Here is a 21,621-nt window from a genome sequence, read left to right as displayed (position 1 = left end):
GTGCTGAGGGGACGTTTCTCCATTTTGAAAATCTGAACCTAGGGGACACAGATTAAATGTGAGGAGTTTCCCATTTAAGACCCAATTTTCATGTGGTGACTGGTGTTCTAGCCTGAGTAAAAAGTCTGACAACACCAGGTTTTAGTCCAACCTATTTGTTTGATACTATACTCACAAGCTTTCGGGGTTAGCCCCTTCGTCAGGTGAATGGAGAGTTCCATTGAATTGAGAATTGAGAACTCTCCATTCACCTGATGAAGGGGCTAACCCCGAAAGCTTGTGAGTATATTATCAAGTAAATAGGTTGGACTAAAACCTGGTGTTGTCAGACTTTTTACTGTGCTTACGCCAGTCCAACGCCGGCATGCCCACATCATGAGTTCTAGCCTGAGACAGGCAAGAACCTCATTATAATGCTTCACCTACACCCTTTGAAGGACCCAGCATAATATTAGTTATTGCGCTGTGCAGTGTTCCACTCAGTGACACTGAGCATTAACCAGTGGCCATAAATAAGGAAATGTTGCAAAAGGTTCAGGAAATGCTTAGAATGAAAACCTGTAACATTGATTTCAGTGTCCAGATAGGCCATGAGCACTGAACCGTACATGCCATCCCATTCCTGCCACCACTCCCATTTCCCTCTACTGCCATTTAAGTGATGACTTCTGTCAATGTCTGCTCATTTGGCTCTTTGAGCTAAGGAGGGAATAAGTCAGCCAGAATTCACAAAAGGCATGTTTTTTTGACTAACCTATTTGAAGAATGACAGCTTAGCTACTTGAGGTTGCCTTTGGAATCACAATGTGGGATAGAAATTCCTGGCTAATCGAGGTGTTAATTAGCTGATCTCTTTCATTGTAGTCAAAGGAGTCAATAGGTGTGGTGTATCCTTCTAGCTATTTGGCTTTTTTAGATCAGGATTCGCTTAGCAAATAAATGTATAATCCATGGGCAGAATGCAAGCTCTGAAAGCTAGTGGATTTTGCTACCAAATAAACCTGTCGGACTTTAACGTGGTGTTGTGAGACTCCTTACTGTGTTTACCCCAGTCCAATGCCGGCATCTCCACATCAGAATGTAAAACACATAAGCAGTCTCAAAAGACTGTTGAGCCAGGAAATTGTATTTTTGATGGGCAGATCTGAGATAAAACTGAGCTAGGTAGGCCAGAAGAGATCTTGGTTCATTCCCTGATGTGTGCTGAGTTAGTTGGGTCTAGCTGAATGACAGTGAGGAACATAAGAACATAAGAAATAGGAGCAGGAGTAGGCCAACTAGCCCCTCGAGCCTGCCCCACCATTCAATAAGATCATGGCTGATCTGTCGTGGCTCAGTTCCACATTCCCGCCCTCTCCCCATAACCCTTAATCCCCTCTCTTATCAAAAACCCATCAACCCGCGTCTTAAAAATATTTAGCGAGGCAGCCTCCACCACTTCAACGGGCAGAGAATTCCAGAGATTCGCCACCCTTTGAGTGAAGAAGTTCCTCCTCGACTCCATTCTAAACCGCCCCCCCTTTATCTTGAGGCTGTGCCCCCTAGTCCTACTATCCTTTCTGAGCGGGAAGAGTCTCTCCACCTCTATCCTATCCATCCCATTCATCATCTTATACGTCTCAATGAGATCTCCCCTCATTCTTCTAAACTCTAACGAGTACAAGACTAATTTATTCAGCCTCTCCTCATAGCTCAACCCCCTCAACTCCGGCATCAGCCTAGTAAACCTCCTCTGCACTCCTTCCAAGGCCAAAATATCCTTGCGTAAGTACGGCGCCCAAAACTGTACACAGTACTCCAGCTGCGGCCTCACCAATGCCCTATACAGCCGCAGCAAGACCTCCCTACTTTTATATTCAATCCTCCTCACGATGAAGGCCAGCATCCCATTCGCCTTCCTGACCACCTGTTGCACCTGCAAGCTGGGTTTTTGCGACTCATGCACAAGGACCCCGAGGTCCCTCTGCACCGTCGCCTGCTGCAGTTTTTCTCCACGTAAGTAATAATCCTTCCTACCATTATTCCTACCAAAGTGGACCACCTCGCACTTGCCAACATTAAATTCCATTTGCCATTTCCTGGCCCCTTCGCCCAGCCTATCTAGATCCTTCTGTAGACTCTCACCACCCTCCGCACAATTTGCCTTTCCACCAATTTTGGTGTCATCAGCAAATTTCGACACCCTGCACTCGGTTCCCTCCTCCAGATCATCTATATAAATGGTAAATAGCTGCGGCCCCAGCACCGACCCCTGGGGCACTCCACTAGTCACCATCCGCCAATCCGAATAGCACCCGTTGACCCCCACTCTCTGCCTCCTATTTGACAACCAGTCCTCTATCCACGATAACACCCTACCCCCAACTCCATGCCCCCTGACCTTCTGCAATAACCTCTTGTGAGGTACCTTGTCAAACGCCTTCTGAAAATCAAGAAAGACCACATCCACCGGCTCTCCTCTATCCACCGCCCTAGACACATCCTCATAGAACTCCAGTAAATTTGTCAGACACGACTTCCCTTTAACGAAACCGTGCTGCGTCTGCTCTATCAAGCAGTTCCCCTCAAGTTGCCTCGCTATTTCCTCCTTGATGACGGATTCTAACATTTTACCTACAACAGACGTTAAACTAACAAGCCTATAATTCCCCGCCTTTTGCCTGGCACCCTTCTTAAACAATGGCGTAACATTAGCCGCTTTCCAATCTTCCGGCACTTCCCCGGAATCCAGCGACGTCTGGAAAATAACCACCAAGGCATCCACTATCACCTCCGCCATTTCTTTAAGGCCCTCGGATGCATTCCATCCGGTCCTGGGGACTTGTCCACAATCAGCCCCCTCCAGTCTATCTAGCACCACCTCTCTAGTAACAGTAATGTCATCGAGACCCTCCAGTCCTACCACCTTTCCATCTCTAACATCCGGCAAATTATTCACGTCCTCCTCCGTGAAGACCGAAACAAAAAAGTTATTCAAGACCTCAGCCATTTCCCCATCCCCTACCACTAAGTCCCCTCTCTCATCCTCTAAGGGACCAACGTTCACCCTAGCCAGCCTCTTCCTTTTTATATATTTATAAAAACTCTTGCTATCCTTTTTTATATTAAGCACTAGCCCTGCTTCATAGTTTCTCCTACCCTTCTTTATCAGCTTCTTTGTCAATCTTTGTTGACATAAATCATCCACAAATTCTTATTCCTGATTGCTCATTGTTCTCACTGCTGGAAAGTGTGTGAATTTAGGTTTGGGTCTCAGCTGTGATATCCCTACAGTAGAATAGCTTGTTCCATTTTACTTGTGCTCAACACAAACATAAACAATGAATTCTTGAACAAAATATCTAATGTCTAGACCTCTGGACATAATGGGTGGAATTTTACTCTTTGCGGCACTACTCTGACATAGAGCTCATCCCTCCCACTCCATTACACCATCAACCATTGTCCTGAAACAAGACTTAATGTGGGAGGTAGGTTTTCTGCAGCTAAGAAGGGACTACCAGGTACACCGTGGAAACTGGAACTTCAGGGGCACAGTGGCAATGTTACAGGAGGGAATGGATCTTAATGTGAGACCATAGTTTACATAGGAGCATAAATTGGTCAAGATTGGAGAACAAGGAGGCACCGATGGTACTCTATCCCTCCTATGCTGTGATTTAGTGACATTATTGCCATTGCTGCAATACTCTATTCCTAGGGAAATGGCTGGCTGGAGTAGAATAAGAGGCTGCACTCTGCTCCCTGTTCTTTCAGCTCCACTACTTACAATTGAGGTCAGGCAGGTGGAAGACAGCCATAGGTGTCCATTCCTCATTTCGCACACACCCCCCACCACCTCCCTCCCCCACCAATATCTGCCACTAAGTCATCTAATTTGAACAGAATAGTGGAGAAGAATTCATCCCTGTTAATTAACATCTTTTGTGTCAGACTATTACTTTTGCATTTTTCTTACTCTGTCACTTTAATCTTATTATAATTCGCAAATCTTTCCCACATTTCCCTTACAATCTTGGAAAATGTAACGTTTTGAGCAATTTTAGCCCAGTGGTTTGAGCAATGTGGCCAAACATTTTGGCATGTGGTAACTACAGGATTCTATCAGACCTTAGTAACATACTTAGTGAGTTGTTTTGTCAAAGTCTCCTCATAGAGGCATGGTTTATCCAATAGATTAGGTTTGTGTGTTATACTTCTAATATTATGACTAATATTTCTAATAATCTTATATATTTTGGATGTGCACATTAGCAATGGTCAAGTGGCTTATTTCTAGCAGCTAAGCTGTTAAGTTTGTACATTACATTCCACTGGACAGTTTAACTTATTTCCATCAGTGAATTGTCAAAGTGCAAGTGCAGAAAGTAACTTTCCTATGCTTCAGTGGCACATATGCATACTAGGGAGACATTATAAACTGACAAAAAGGCTGGTTCAACTAGTGTACCTTCACAAAATATAATCTCATGAGTGATTCTGAAAGCATAGGAGCATTGTAAGAAAATACAATGATAACTCATTGTCAGTAAACTTATAAGAATATATTTTTACTTGCTATGTTAATTTAAACTGTGAGCAGAGGTTGCTTCAATGCTTTGGTGTATGCTACGATGGAGGCTTATTTTATTGCAAAGTAGATTGCAGTGATACCATCATCACATTTGAATACTTGGCAGGTAACTAACAATGTTACAAACGTGGTGCCTTTTATATTAGTTTCAAGTACGTATACTATATTGCTGCATACCTAAGATACATGAATGCAGATGGAAACACTACCACTATAAATGGCCACAGATGGCAAGTTGAACCAGCAGCTTTGTTAAAAGGTTCATTTGAGAACTATTGACACATATGGAAAAAATTATAAAGGAATTATTAAAGTGCCAGTTCTTTGACAAACTGCAGTGTGAGGCATGCGAATGGACTTAGATGACAAGGTAATTTCAAAAACTGCCCACAATGGCTTTTTATACCATGTTGTTGTATTTGGATACCTTCATCAAAGTGACAGATAACACTGCTGCAAGAATCATTTACACGATAGGTTTTCAAACTGGGGTCCAAGGACACCAGGAGGGGGTCCACAAGGTCATCTGCTAGCTTTCTGTCTGATCCAGACAATGACACGGACTGTGAACAATGACTCAAGAATGCTGCTTTTCATCATTTTTTGTTCTTTATCAGTCGACTTATTAGCTCATTATTTCTGATTTTTAAACCAGAGATACTCAGCAGCTTTCTTTGGAGTCGCAGATGTTTTAGAAGTTTAGATGGAAGGAAACCTTACTCATATTAGTATTTGTAATAGATCCTTCGCATAAAAGAACTGAGAAATCACTGGATTCATATTCAGGCTGAGTCATGTTCACCCCGAGATTAGGAAACAGAACAGTTTTGTAGTTGCTTGAACTAAAATTGCCCATTTGAACCGCTTCTTGTTTCAGTCACCTATTGAATGCAATATTAGATTTTTCACATCCACATTTTCTCAGCATGGTATGTGTTGGGGTATCAGTCCACACCCACTCTCAACTAAATTGACAATGTTCTTTTGGTAGTCCTGTGTGTGGTAGTAATGATTTGACTGCAGGAACTATTCCAGCTGAGTCTAGGTCTGCTGAGCATTTTCTAGGAAGAGTCACAAGACAATGAGAATTGGTGATAACCCTTGAAGATTTTCCCTTCCCTACTGGGGGTGGGTGCATTGGTCTGCATCATTGCTGAGCTGATACTGCTTAACTCCACACAGACTGGTGATAAACCTGGAATTTTCTGAACTGCATTGTCCGGCACAACACCATAAGCACATTTACCTGTGCACTTCTGAGCTTTTACTCACATTATCACTTTCAAAAATATTTGGGCCTACACTTGCCTGCTGCTGATTCACTATAACCTGTTTTACACTATTGCAAGATCTACAGTTTCAATTAATTCTAAACAGATAGAATTAATAGATGCATTTTTCACATCACAAAGGGGAAATACGTATAAAATACGCATAAAGGATACATATATACATACATATACATAAGGGAAAACATAAGGGTAAATATGTATAAAAGGGGAAAAATTTATAATATTTTCTCTTTATTGGAGTGTAATCAGACCGAAGCCAAAGTAGGATGTATTACAATGGGTGACTAAATGCTTGGTCAAATTAGTAAGTTTTAAGAAGTATTATAAATAGAGTGAGAGTGAGGTTTAAGGAGTGAGATCCAGGATTTAGTTCATTTAAGGGAGAATTTAAGGGCTAGTGAGTAATAGCCAAAAATGCACTTCAGAATCTGCAATACTGATTGTCCTCTTGAACAAAATTATTATATTAGAAATGAAAGGACATGCTATGTTCATTTGTTTGCCTTTTAATAGCATGCCACTGAATTAATCCAGGCATTAAAATTTGAAGTATATGCAAAAAATGTAGAACTTATGTTTTTAATAGGAGACCCGTTAGTTGTCAGAACTTAAATGGAATGCCGTTAATCACCAAACTTATGGTTTAATTATAAATATGACCTTTAACTATAAAATAAATAGTATTGTTAGTTACTGCTGACTTTCTGAATAATATGTGGCCTAATGCCTTTTCAGATTGTTCCCACTGGACCTGGTGCCTTTTTATTTTGTGTAATTTGAATATTGACCTCAAAATTAAGAAAAGTGAATTATCTACCTACTAATCATCACTAAGTTTGTACATCTCTGAAGCCGCAAAGATAGCTAGTATGTAGAATAGAAAAAGTCAAATTGTGTCCAGTTCCATTTTCATGAACTGGGGCCTTTGATGGTCTTATGCTCCACACGAGTCTCCACCAACTTTCACCTTCTAACACCAACAACATTGCCTTCTGTTCCTTCCTCCTTCATGTACTTATCCAGCTTCCCTTTAAATGCACCTGTCATTTGCCTACTCCATGTGATAATAAGCTCTATGTTATAACCACTCTCCAGTCGTTGAATCAGCGCCTTCAGGACAGAAAAGGAAAAAATGTGAAATAAGACAATTGGCACACATGGAGTAAACAAATGAAAATATCAGACTGACATAATGACCCCAACGACTTCTTGTGGCACTAAATTACACAGAATTACAAACTTGAGACATTTCTCTTGAATACTTTTTGAATTTATTAGTAACTTTGATTTAAGGCCCCTAGTTTGGTATCTCAGAAATAGAAATATTTTCTCTACATCTACCCTATCAAACCTGTTCATATTGTTTAACACCTCAATCAGGTCAAGAATTTAGTCTTCTTTCTTCATCTCAGAATATTCAGATTATGGCTGCTAAATGCATTAGTAAATGTACAACTTCATTGTGTTCTGTCTGTGATACTGAGAAAGACATTTAGAATGATGCTTGAGATCAGATTAAATTACAATGTTTGGAATGATGCAATGAGCAAGACATACTTACAATTTCAAAACAAAATGCACCAAATTTTGGTAACCAGAATTGGTAAACAATCTACTGCTATTTTAAGGACATCATAAAATTGCAAAATGTATTATACTTCTACAGTTCTTCAAATGAGAACTGCAGGAAATATTGTGTTACACTTCATTTACTCTGCTGTTTGATTGTACCCAAAATGGTTACACCCAGGTTTGTTTGAAGACCCTGCAATAATTACACCAGATTGTTTTAAACCTAACCTCCAGTGCACCAGTACTACTTCATTTGTAGCTTATTAACTAATTCTAACCCTACCTTAAAGTATAGTGAGCATTGGAGAAAAAGTAATTGTAAAAAATTCTTCACCAGGCCTGTTTGATGATGATAGTTTTGAAGGAGCAGCCACTTCGATCTGTTTATAGTAACATCTTACACTTCTATAATGCTTTTAATATAGAAAAGTGTATCAAAATGTATCAAAGAAGTGCAATCAGAAAATTAAAGGACTCTGATCAAAAGGAGATTTTAGGAGGATAATCAAAATTTTGTTCAGATCTGGGTTTTAAAATGGGTCTCAGTGCATCAGGTGTAGATGTTGAGAGGTTTATAGGGTGGATTTCAGTCCTAAATATGATTGTTAGAGAAGGAGTGTTAAAACCACAGTGCCCAAAATTATATTTCTGGAAATCTTTTCAAATCATGGATTAAGTGATCTCTGCATTTCTAATGCTGTAATGTTTATAATCATAGAATCCTTACAGTGCAAAAGAGGTAATTTGGGCCATCGAATGTGCACTGACTTTCCGGAAGAGTATTGTACCTAATCCCTCTCCCCTGTCTTATCCCAATAAACTTTCACATTTCCCATGACTAATACATCTTGGGATACTAAGGGGTAATTTAGCATGGCCAATCCACCTAACCTGTACATCTTTGGACTGTGAGAGGAAACCAGAGCACCCAGAAGAAAGCCATGCAGACAATGGGGAGAACATACAAACTCCACACTGTCACCCAAGACTGGAATTGAACCCTGGTCCCCAGAGTTGTGAGGCAGCAGTGCTGATCACTGTGCCGCTTATATTTAGAAGTTTCATTTGGTTCAGTCAACAGCTGTTGGTCCTCAAAACCCAAAGTGGATACATGTTGACCATCTTCAGGGTCTTTACTCTTCACATTAACATGGGCTATATTAAGTGTTTTGCACTACAGCAACTAAGAAAAAGTATTTCTGATGAATTTGCTTTTGCTCGTCAGGATATGAATCAGACCTAGGTGATGGAATAAATTTCTGCTTTTAGCATCAAGCACAGCGCAAGTCAAATTCAAAGGCTGCAACAACATGCCTTAATGAAACAAAATTCCAGAGATAATGCATGGATTGCAGGAAAATCTTCTTTTAGGAACAGGAGGATAATGTAATTATAATAAGGAATGTTATGGATGTATGTAAAAACTATCTAAAGTTATGCAGGCTAGAAGATAATACTGTGTTGAAATTAAAATATATTGGGAATTAGTGTTGATGTGATCAATACCAGAATCAGAGACAAGAAGTTTGCCAAAACAGATCAGCAGATGAACTGAGGAATGATTATGCCAGTCTCAGTAAATGGTAGCATTATAAGTCAAAACACAACTTATTGAAGGCATATTTAATTTTGGGTTATGTTGTATACAACATTGAGGGAATGGTTACAGCTCTCTTTCCTGCACCATTCATTTTACATCCAGTCAGTGGAATATCTCTATAAAAGCACTGTGAATATTGCTTACTTCCTCACGTAGAGGTGATATTTGTGTTCTTAAGTTCGATTGCCAATTTAGTGCTAACTGGTGTTGAATTCTGCCATGGAATGCACAAGGGGCTAAAGTCAAAATTTTCCAACTTTATGATAAACAGTATCCTAATAGGCAGTAGGGACACTTTCATCAAATGAGGTTGGATTTGAACAGAGAGGCAAAGTGACAAAGTTTGCAATTGGGATGGGATATCTGACTCTCTGACTGCGCAACTCATTGTCTTGCATCAAAAAAGCTATTCCACAAGTGCCCAGTACTTATGGCATTGAAGAAATTTTGTATTAGTAGAAAGTCTTAACAAATATTGTGAGGCTTCCTCTTGAGGGCAATTTTTGTCTGTGAGCAGAATACTAAGGTACATTTCACAGCAGATTAACCAAGTAGTCCAGTGGATAAGAGCAGGAACTGATTGCCTTTCTCTCCTCACATTTTTAGTCAATTTTAAAGACTGAATTAAAATTCATCTTACAGTATTAATTGGAAGTATCAAAGTTTGTTTTTTTTTCATTGTTGCTTCAAAACTGTCAGAATGGAGTGTTTGGAATGACTTGACAAATCTGTCGAAGATTGATATGTGAAGATAAAAACTGAAAGTCATCCACATATGTGCTTTTTGGAAAAAGGGGTCAGGTAGACAGTAATGACAGGAGATGATTAATTCACAACTTTCATGCAGAGTGCTCTCCAGACTGTAAATCATCTCTGCTCCCCTTACCTTGGGTCTCCAATGTCACCTCACAGCAAGTTTAAAACATGGTACCCATATCACTGCCCATGGGCCAAATACAGCCCAGTAAACCAAGACAACTTCATTTAATTTATGATTATAATTCTTAACCACTGGTTGGTCCTCTTAAGTGTGTCGTGGGATCGCCGATTGGCAAACGGCTGTATGCAGTGCTGTTGCCTCATTAACTGATGGTCCGAAATCAGAATGCCCAGTCTGCTTAATTGTATCCGTAACTTGAGACGTCAGCAAATTCATGTAATTGCTAACTTAAGTCAGTGTACATGGCCCATATGATTCCAAGCTAGGATGACAAAACATGTGGAAGTTCCTGGTATTAAGACTCTGGCAGTCTTTTCCTACAAATCCCAAGCCCATTGAAAATCTCCATCATACCTCAATACAATATCACCCAAAATCTGTTTTTTTTAAATCACTTTTTTCCCATCCCTCCATCAGATGGGGACAGCGCAGCATCTTTGACTCCTAGTTTATCCAGAGATGTGTCAAATCCCATTGGGTGCTTGGGTTGGATTGTCAGTCACTATGGTTGAGCCTGCTGTAGGTGTGGTTGACTAACCCAACCACCTTTGGCGTGGGAATGAAGAAGCAGTAATGGTTTGAGAGTGGATAGATTAGATCTGATATGTGGCAGTTTGGAGCGCGGGGGGGCGGGGTCGGCGTAACTGTATAAACTTGCAGGATTGTGGCACATCCAAAGAGCTCTCCTGAACTGCCAACACCACCTGCAATGGGTGGTTGCTCGTCCAGTATTAAGTACTGTATCATTATCATCAGTTAACCAAGGACATTATTTGGCTCTTTTTAAAAAAAGCAGATTACATGATTTGTATCGGTTACTGTACAAATTTTAAGTGCATAGGTACACACCTGAAACAAATTCTTGCGTTTATTAAAAAGAACTTCTAGATACCCAAAGTCAAATTCTGGGCGAATTAAGACTTCTTTAATCTATTTATATAGAGTTGACGTTGAATTAATCTCGGCTCTTCGAAAAGACCCTCTCTGTGCAATGCCCGAAGCAGCTCTTTACGGTGGAGACAGACCGACAGCATGTATCCCAACACAGATCCAAAAAAAAGCGGAGTGGGGTGGCTGTGTGACCGTACCAGTAACTTGTTTAAATAGCATCGGGGAACTACGCCAGTCCTGTCGCGGGAATGGTCGGACCTCTGGGATTCACAGTGTCTGTCTGTCAACCTTCTCCACACCCGGGGACACGCTCGCATTCATTCACCTTAGAATGGTGACTCGCACAAGGCGGGGATTTGAATTTAAAGTCACAGTGTCCCATTTTGCTTGGGCAACAGGTATTCACAGAAGGCGCCGCTGTTCCGTAATAAAGTCAATAAGAAACTTAACGATGCCAGATTTATTGCCATCTCTTCTAGGTTTGTACAAGCAGAACTCCACGCCCTCCCCCCAGTGAGGTTAGTAAGCGGATCGACGTTAATATCCCGTATAAATGCATGGCAATACTTCTGTTACTATCAGTTCCAGCTGATTTCTTTATTTAAACCCCTCCCAGTCCTCCCCCCACACCCCCGATACAGACTCTTAGTATCAAGACAGGGCAATGATTACAGTGCACACGTCTGTTTTAGTTCATAAGTTTGCTACAAAATAATGTGCAGATGATCTGTATTTCATATTGCACAACAATGAATTAAGATTTCACATGTGCCATGTTAAAATGCTCCAGTTTCACACCTGTCATTGGGATCGAACCCACATCTCACAGCGTATGAGTACACATAAAATTCCTACAGTATATAATACAGTACATATAGTCTCACTAAGAACGACTCGAGTTCTATCTCACGTCTTTGCAATAAATTTTCTTACCTACAAATATTCAACAAATCTAAATCTACAACTGTACAAAAAAGACCGAGCACTTGCAGATTTAAAATCACAAGGCATTATTGATGCAACGATTTTTGTCTTTTCCGAAAAAAATGTTTTTGAATCCTTTAAGCAGGACGTACCAACGTTCGCATGCCGAAGAGGAGGAATTTATAAAAAAAAAGAAAATTAAAATTAAAAAAAGGAAGTGCCAGAGATTCTCACTGGACAATCACAGCAAGAAGGTTCCCTTTAAGCTGTAGAAAAATACAAGTGAAAATATTTCGTATTTTCTCTTCGTTTTTTTTTTAAAAAGTCTTGAGGTCTGCATGTATCAAAAAAAAATCTATACTCTTGAGGTCTATGCTTGCCTGTGTAATTCGGTGGTACAAGGAGGTATCGTGAGGGAACAAAAACGAGTTACAAAGCAAAAAACAGTCTTATTGGCAATATACATCACACGATTAAACAGTACAACGGATCAAGTTAACTTCAAGGTCTTGCTGTAAGACAAACTGTTCATATACAAGCCTGGGTTTCTTTTTTTTGCCGTTTAAACTCCCTGCTGATGTATAGAAGTGTCCACAGCTCTCTCTCGGAGTAGGAGAATAGTGGACCATCCTAGATGGTCCCACTCGGAGCATCCAAGAAACTGGGTTTTTAACAGTTGCGCCGCCAAAGGATAGAAAAGTCCGGCCACGATTTCCAATCAAAATTATTAGTTAAAAAAAAGAAAAGAAATCTGCATCTTTTTTTCTCTCTGGGAAAGGGGGGGGGGGTGGGGTGGGACACATACACATAAGGAGAAGGGGAAAGATCCCACTCAAGAGAGCAGATCAGGGAGACTTGCAATGGTGACAATTATGTTTTGAATAAAAACATAGACAGTCCGTCATTAAACCAACAAAAAAAGTTTCTTTCTTTTTTTAAAAAAAACACATTTAAAAAAAGAAACGGTTTTAAAAATCAGTACGTGAAGACCAGGTCGGAAAAGTTTGCCTCCAGCCAGTCCCCTGCGATCATCTCACTGAGTTCTGGAGTGCAGTAGTCTGGGAATTCAAAGTGAGAGGCTGAGCTGCCCTCGCTGTACGAGTCCAAGTCCTTATCCACCAGGGACAGGCTGACATTCCCTGAACTGAACGGATCCGAGCCGTTTCCGTTCCCTCCGCCGCCGCCTCCTCCTCCTCCTCCACTCCCGCCCGCCGAGAAGTTCATGCTGAAGTCGTAGAGCAAATCGTCCGCCTCTTCGCTGGAGGTGGAAGCCGAGCGGCTGGAGCTGGGCGAGCTGGCCCTCAGGTGGATGCACCTCCGGCCCCCGCCAGCCAGCTTCCCCCCTTCCCGCTCCTCGTACAGGCTGGCCCCTTCCACCGAGTCGGCGGCCGAGCTGAGGGTGGGGCTGGCCGGCACGGCGGCCACGCTGCCCCGCCGGGGGCTCTGAGTGTCTCCCCCGCCGCCTGCCCGCGGCTGCAGGCGACCCTCCTCAGACACCGCCGCCGCCGCCGCTGCCTCCTCCTCGGCCGCCGCCGCCTCCTCCTCCTCCTCTTCCTCCTCCTCCTCGCTGGCCGCCCGGCCGAACACACTCTTGACAGTCTTGTTGCCCCTCAGGTTGCCGAAGACAAAGTCCTCGGACAGCTCGCTGGCTTTGGCGCCTTTGAGCTTGCCGCCCCCGCTGCACCTCTTGCCCGAGTGTTTGGAGCTCTTGCTGTGACTTTTCTCCGGTGTCAGGCCGGAGGAGGGCGGCTGCTGCTGCTGCTGTTTGCCCGCCTCGGTTTTGGGCTTCTTTCGGGGCCGGTACTTGTAGTCTGGGTAGTCGGCCATGTGTTTGAGCCGCAGCCGCTCCGCCTCCCGGATGAAGGGGATCTTCTCGCTGTCCCGCAGCATTTTCCAGCGCTTGCCCAGCCTCTTGGAGATCTCCGCGTTGTGCATGTCCGGCGACTGCTCCATGATCTTCCGCCTCTCGATCTTGGACCACACCATGAACGCGTTCATGGGCCGCTTGATGTGACCGCTCGCCGTCTTGCACCAGTCCGGGTCCCGCTCGTCCGCCCCCTCGCAAGCCGGCGAAGGGCTGCACGCAAGAAACTCGCTCTCCTCGCTATCCGTGGCATCCCGGGACAAACTGCTCTCCACCTCAATCCCTGCAGTTTGCTGAACCATCTTCTCTTTCCCCCCCTCCCCGCCCACTCCTGTGTGTCTGTCTGTCTGTGTGTGTGTGTATATCCCCTCTCCCAACACTGATCCACAAGAGGCGAATATCCTTCCAGGCGCTCTCCTCTCTCTCTCTCTCTCTGTGTGTCCCGGTAACTTTGTATCACTCACATCCACACACACTCTCCCGCACGCCTTTTGCCAAAGTTGTTGCAGCTTCTCAACTAGTTATTATGTTTTCATACTGGGTACGTCACCTTCAAAAGCTCCAATAGTCTTGCAAGACCCTCCTCCTGGAAGGAGGAGAGGGAGATGGTGAGGAATCACTGCCTTTAACCCATCACTCTCCCTCCCCTCTGCCTTCACCAGCTCCAAGCCAGGACGGGCGAAAACACCCGGGGAATCTATCCCCAGCGTCTTGCCGAACCTCCCGCCTTCACATCGACCCCGGCAAACACGGCTTTTATTAACATCTCCTCGCTGCTGGACAAGAGTGGGTGAGTTGAGCTCCAGCTGAGTGGAGGAGCCAGACACATTGCCTCCAGCACCATCTCAGTGCCCAGAACTAACTGGAGGTGGCGCCTCGACACTGCTCACTCAAACATGCCAACTCTCCCTCCCCCCTCCAAGCTTCGGGCTCAATTTAAATTGAAACACACACACACAATCTTCCAATTTGGTTCAGGTAACGAACGTCACCGAGTTTTATACTTGAAATTAAAAAAAAAGCTTTAATAGATGCAAAGTGGGAGGGAAAAAAACAGATTTTAACGTTGCTGATTGTCCACACATGCTACTGCCTAGAAGAGCTTTAATCTGGAAGAGATTGGGAATTTAATAGGATACAGTTCCATACCATCGATCGGTTTTCACCGTAACTTAAAGAGCACTTCGAGCTTGAGTTGGCAGCCGTGGTTAAATAAATATATATCCAACATAAACGTGAGAGAGGGAAGAGCTACATGGTAATAAATGTTGTTTCCAATGTCACTCTTTCAACATTTCGCAACATTCTAACTACAAGACGGGATAGTTGTATTCAAGACTGTTATTCCACCCCCCCGCCCCTCCGCGTGCACTGCTTTCCCTCAGTTCAAGCCAAACACTGACCTCACATTTCCACCACAAATAGATCAGTTTCTGCCCAAGTAATAATTTAAAGAATTGGCTTCCAAATTAGTAATGAAAGGACGGTGTGACGAGGTGTGGCCTACTGCAGCCAAGGCACACAAACGTATACACTTTTTTACCTCCTGGAGCTTGCAATGCAAGAGCTTATTTGCTGCCCCAAGGGATGCGGTTGTGAAGAATCACTGCTGTTCTGCTTCCTGATAATCTTCCCACATCTGTGACCTGAAGCAAGGGACATAAAGTTGGATTAGGGACAGCATTAGTTGACGCATTAGTTGCTACGTTATCTTCTAGGCAGAATTCATTTTTGAAATATAGAAGAAACATTAGAAATATAGAAGAAATGGGCAGCACGATGGCAAAGTGGTTAGCACTGCTGCCTCAGCGTTAGCGAACTGGGTTCAAATCCAACCTCGGATCACTGTCTGAGTGGAGTTTGCATGCTCTCCCCGTGCCTGCATGGGTTTCCTCTGTGTGCTCTGGTTTCCTCCCACAGTCATGATGGCATTGGACTGGGGTAAACACAGTAAGAAATCTGACAACACCAAGTTAAGTCCAACCGACTTACTATCAAATAAATCCGTTGGACTTAACCTGGTGTTGTCAGATTTCTTACTGTGTTCCTCCCACAGTCCAAAGATTATGTAGGTTTGGTTATTTGGCTATGCTAAATTGACCTTTGTGTCGGGGTGGGCTGGGTTAGCAGGATTAATATGTGGGGTTACAGGAATGGGCTTGGGTGGGATTGTGGATGGTGCAGATATGATAGGCTGAATGGCTTCCCTCTGCACTGTAGGGATTCTATGATTCTATTTAATCCAAGTTCTGTATCTATTATGTGGACCAACAGAAGTTACCCCAGTGTCACCAGATCAATAAACTTCACTATGATGGTTCTCTTCAAGAAGGAACTGCTAATGCAATAATGCAACATGATGTCTAGTTAAATCAGGAGATGCTTAAAATAAAAGTGTTGTTAGAATCAGTTACACAATAAATATCTTGTGGAGCCCACAAGATAGCCTCAAGCACGCTAGCCCTTCCCAAAAGAGTCTTGCCGATCCAAAATTCCCACCTCCAACACTGAGTCTGCTCCAAGAGTGGAATCAGCAGCAGAAAGTAAACAATGTAGCTGGAATATCAGTGAAAATATCTCTAAGCAAGTGGAATGTCTCTGTGAATAGGAATGGGAATAGCAGTCCCTGAACAGGAATGGGAATAGCAGATAAAAGCAAATTACTGTGGATGCTGGAATCTGAAACCAAAAGAGAAAATGCTGGAAAATCAAAGCAGGTCTGGCAGCATCTGTAAGGAGAGAAAAGAGCTGACGTTTCAAGTCCAGATGAGCCTTTGTCAAAGCTGCAAATGAACAGGAATGGGTAGAGCAGTCTCTAGGAATGGGAATGGGAACACCTGGTCCCTCCTATGAACAGGACTGGGAATAGTTTACCTGTATGAACAGAAATGGGAATAGCAGGCTTCAATGAATAGGAATGGGAATAGCAGTCTCTATGAACAGGAATGGAAATATCTGGCCTCTGAACAGGAATTGGAATATAGAATCATGGAATCTGTACAGTGCAAAAGGGGACCATTGAATTTGCATCGACATTCCAACAGAGCATCTTACCCATGCCCTATTCCTGCATCCATCCCAAGTATTTACCCAATTAATCCCAAAAGCCTACACATTTTGGGGTAGACACTAAGGGGAAATTTAGCATGACAAATCCACCTAACCTGCATACCTTTGGACTGTAAGAGGAAACTGGAGGATCTGGTGGAAATTCACACAGGAATGGGAAGAGCATGCAAACTCCACACCCAAGGCTGGAATCAAGCCTGGCTCCCTAATGCTGTGAGGCAGCAATGCTAACCATTGTGCCACCAATATCTAACCTCAATGAACAGGAATGGGAATAGTGGGGCTCTCTGAACAGGAATGGGAATAGTGGGGCTCTATGAGCAGGAACCGAATAGCAGTCTCGGTGTACAGAAATGGGAATAGTGGGGCTCTGTGAGCAGGAACCGAATAGCAGTTTCAATGTACAGAAATGGGAATAGCAGTCTCTGTGAGCAGGAACTGAATAGCAGTCTCGATGTACAGAAATAGGAATAGCAGTCTCTATGACCAGGACTGGGAATAGTGGCGCTCTAAGAATGGAAGCCTGGGGCCTCAGTACTGCTAACTGTGAAGTTGGAAACAAACCTTTTATCTGTACCTTCAGTATCTAAACCAATTACCAACTCATGTCACATTGTTACTTTCATTTGCACGCACTTATTTTTGCCAATAATCTTTTGTCTAAAACCTTATTAAAGGCCTTCTGGAAATCTATATAGATAACATCCATAGACACTCCCTAGCCATTGTGCTAGTGACCTCTTCAAAAAATTAAATGAGATTAGTCAGACATGACTTAGATTTCACAAGGCCATGCTGACTCTCTTTGATCATCTCATACTTGTCCAAATGCTCAGTCACTTTGTCTGTGATAATAGATTCCAGTAACTTCCCTACAATCGTTGCTAAAGGGATAGATCTGTAGTTACCTGTTTTCTCTCTTCCTCCCTTTTTTGACAAGGGAGTGACATTTGTAATTTTCCAAACCCAAGGCAAATGGATTTAGAGAGCTTCAGAAAATTATAACTCACATATATACAATTCTCTGACCTATTTCTTTTAACGCCTTGAGGTGGAAACAATCAAGCTCAAAGATTTGTCTAGATTAAATGTTACTGTATATTTTTGAAATATGTGTACAGTTGGAAACTTGTTGGTAAGTATAAAGGCATTGATTAACAATACAAATATACGTGTGGAATTTTCTCCACATTTGATAATGTGTGAGGAGGAAAATGATCTCCAAATTTAACTCATCTTTCAAAAATGCATCTTTTAGACTAGCACAGGTAGACCAATCAAACAGCCACGGGGTTATGTCCCAAGAGTTGTCTATCACTCAAACATAAATATCACTGCGAGTAATTGCCTTTTTCCAATAGATATGTAGTACTGGAATGTGATAACAGGATATTCCATCTTGGGAGGGAACGATTGGTAAAATTAGCTCAATCTACTGTGGAAACATCCTCTGGCATCTGATTATGCAGCAGGTCACGTCAGTGCCTCCGTGCAAATCTCCCATTGCCCGTTTAGGAAAGGGGGCTTTCACAGAGCTTTCCTGTTCGGGAAATAAAAATGACAGGAAAAAGAAATGAACAAAAAGCATCCTCGGTGTTTCAAAAAATTTCAAAGAAATCTTACATTAGAAAGTCTCGGAACCAAAGAGTCTGCATGTTTTTATTTTGATTTGAAGATTGAGTTTGGATTTTAATGATGACATTGGTAGCATATCTGCAAAGCAATGAATTGAAACAATGCTGGTTGCAGTATTAGCTATTGATGTTACATCCCAGGTTTTGAAATGTAAGCTGCTTTCTCATAATTCAAAATATTAAAATAAATCACAGAAGTTCATTTCTAATTAAAAGGAGTATTTGTTTTATTGTTGAATGAAAGAAAAGATTCTGTTTCTCTTAAGGGTTAATGCAAATTAACATAAGCACATTTATATCTGGTCTCGGTTTCACTGATTCTGCCAATCACCTGTCATATGTTCAATGGAATATTGCAGGAATAGTATTCCCACTTCTTTCACTGTTACTTCCACCCACTCCTTCCATGCCCCTGCCCCCTCCTGGTTCCAGAATTACATGGAGACTATGTTGCTCCTTAATCCACACCTATATATAACTGCGTATTTAAGACTAGTTAAGCAAAGGACTTGCCTTCCAGCTAAATTTCACCCTGAAATTAAGATTAGTAAATCTTTTGAAGTAACCATTTGAAGTAACTATTTGAAAAAGATATGAGAAGCGCCTTATTATCTTTAATTAATATTGTGGACTTAACCAAGATAGGGTTAATCATCAAACCTGTCTTCATCTTTCCTTCTCCTCCTTCTGTCAGAAGATGAAATAGTTGAGTAACAAATACCTTACAGTGTTCACCAAGAACTGACAGTAATTTTTCCCTGGTGTATATCTATCCAGTGCCAACTCTCAAGTCTATGGCCATTTGGCTAGGCCCTTTGACTGGCTAGTCTGAAGCATGCAGTGCTACATAGCTATGGGTTAGATAGGAGCAAGTTGTCACTATGTAGTGGTGTGGTGGGTGAAGGGTTGGAGAGGAAGTGAGAGGGAAGCGGGGTTGGGGGGAGTGGCATGAAGATGTCAGTGGAAGAAGCCAGAATGCCATTTTTGCTGCTCTTCTGCTCAAACTATTACAATTGATTTCTTGAAGCAGTGGAAATATCTGCAGTTTGACAGGCAGAGTATGTAGAGCCGGATAGTGAAAATTCTATCCCTAGGTTTTCTAGTCCTGAGTCTCACATATTATATCTCTATAATCTTACAAATTTAGTTGATGGTTCTTGTATGGAATTGGATCAACATGTAGCTCCCCACATTCACTATGTTATTTTGACAAAGGGTTATCTGGATTCGAAATGTCACCTCTTTTCTCCTTACAAATGCTGCCAGATCTGCTTAGATTTTCAGGGATTTTCTCATTTGGTTTCAGATTTTGTTATTCTATTCTATATGGCTGAATTTTTTTACTACATTTACCTTTCAAACCATTGGTGAGAAATTTCCAGACAGATAAAATTATGCAGTTTCACCTGGGCATGTCTTCATGGTTTACCATTTGTGTACAACATACAGTTTGCGAAGTCCATTTTCCTCTTTGTGAGCTGTTGGAATTTGCTGCTTTCAGTGAGCATATTTTAAAGTTTAATGTTTGTTTATTAGTGTCACATGTAGACTTACATTAACACTGCAATGAAGTTACTGTGAAACTCTCCTAGCCGTCACACTCCAGCGCCCGTTCGGGTATATTGAGGAAGAACTTAGCATGGCCAGTGTTGTTTGCACATTGTTTGCACTGTGAGAGGAAGCCAGAGCACCTGGAGGAAATCCATGCAGACACAGAGAGAATGTGCAGACTCCACACAGGCAGAAGCCCAAGCCAGGAATTGAACCCAGGTCCCTGGTGCTGTGAGGCACAGTGCTAACCACTGTGCCACCTTGCCACTCTATGGATGAACCTTCCCACAACTGGTGACATAAATAAGTGATGAGTGAATGATAAAGTTGCACGTGCTACATCCAAGTCATTGACCAAATGTGGATAAGTGGGAAATTTGTTGGAGTGCTATGGGGCAAGAGAGGGAGGTTGTGGGGGGGAGGGAGGTGGGGGTGGATGAATTTTCCTTTCTGATCTATGGGGTAAGTTCAGAGTCTTTGATAAGAACATCCTAAATCATAAAATGATTCAACATATGCAGTCAAAATTGATGATGTGACCCTTGCTCCACAGGTTTGCTGCAACACAGAACCATATACTGACCTGTCAAAGGAGCAGTTTAGCAAAGGGAGTAGAAGCACAATTGTGCTGTTGAGGGGAATAAATATGTCAGATAAATTTCTACAACATTTTGATGAGATAGTTACCTGTTATGTGTGTGTGTGCGCGTGTGTGTGGGGGGAGGTGCTGATGCAATGGCAATGTAGGTAATACATTCTGGAATAAGTGACTCGCAGACATCATTACCATGTCTGTCAGAGCTGCTAAATTAATTCTGCATTCAAATGCCAAAATGCATGATTAAAATTGTTCCATCAAAAACCAAAAGGTCTGCGGATAAAATTGGTGGAAGAAATCTGTCTCATTGATTTCAAAATAATGGCTGGCATTTTACAAATCTGAGAACAAGGGTTATTGCAGCAAATTACCAAGTGTTAAATACTCCCATTTCCTTGTTTGACTTTACTTTTCAAATCAACACAGTTTAACAGTTAAAACAGTTGTAATTACAGATCAAACAATTCCACACTCCCCCTCCCCCCACCATCACCACAAATGACAATGAGTGAATAACAACAAAACATGGCAGAAACCTCTGAACCTAACACTATGCATAACTTCAGTCAGAATGGAATGAAAAGCATTACTTGGCTGGTAGGACCTAAACTAAAGCAACTCAAAGTAGTTATTATAGACACGTTTTATAGATGGTTTCAATAGATCAGTAAGGTTCAACCAGGACCAAGAAGCATGAGGGCGTCCAGTCTGCATTTTATGAAATCCACAGGGTTTCAGTTCCCCTTATTCTCTTTCTTGTGGTGGTTTCTCGCAGGCCATTGATCTGTGCTAAAACCACAGAGGAACTTGTATTGTGTATGGCTTGCGGTGGACAGGTTCACACAACATAAAGGAGTCCTAGCGGGCTTAGCATGTGTATAACATCACAATGCAGTCTTATTCCCATTGTGCTTTTTACAAAGAGGTTGACGACTGCCGTGCATTGCCCATTCTGCAAAAAAAACAGTTTAAAATATAAATCACAAAAAAGTAAAATTTCACTTAGGAACAGTGAGGAAAATGAAGACATTTTCTGTAAGGGAAAAGCAGGGCATCTCAATGTTAAATGTAATGGTTTCTGCCAAATAATTAAAAGCAAATCTCAGTACTTGG

General features: G+C 42.1%; 1 protein-coding gene across 1 annotated transcript; it reads right to left on the bottom strand.

The window, feature by feature from the left end:
* Positions 1-11,105: 11,105 nt before the first annotated feature.
* Positions 11,106-14,437, bottom strand: sox11b (SRY-box transcription factor 11b). The gene has a single exon (XM_080192110.1). The coding sequence runs from the start codon at positions 13,956-13,958 to the stop codon at positions 12,768-12,770; it is 1,191 nt and encodes a 396-aa protein (XP_080048236.1). The 5' UTR covers positions 13,959-14,437; the 3' UTR covers positions 11,106-12,767.
* Positions 14,438-21,621: the final 7,184 nt, after the last annotated feature.

Source organism: Carcharhinus amblyrhynchos, chromosome 7 (genome assembly GCF_965287045.1).
Source record: "Carcharhinus amblyrhynchos chromosome 7, sCarAmb.v2.hapA, whole genome shotgun sequence".
Taxonomy (NCBI): domain Eukaryota; kingdom Metazoa; phylum Chordata; class Chondrichthyes; order Carcharhiniformes; family Carcharhinidae; genus Carcharhinus; species Carcharhinus amblyrhynchos.
The sequence above is the reverse complement of the archived record's forward strand: the minus strand, read 5'-3'. Positions and strand labels throughout refer to the sequence as shown.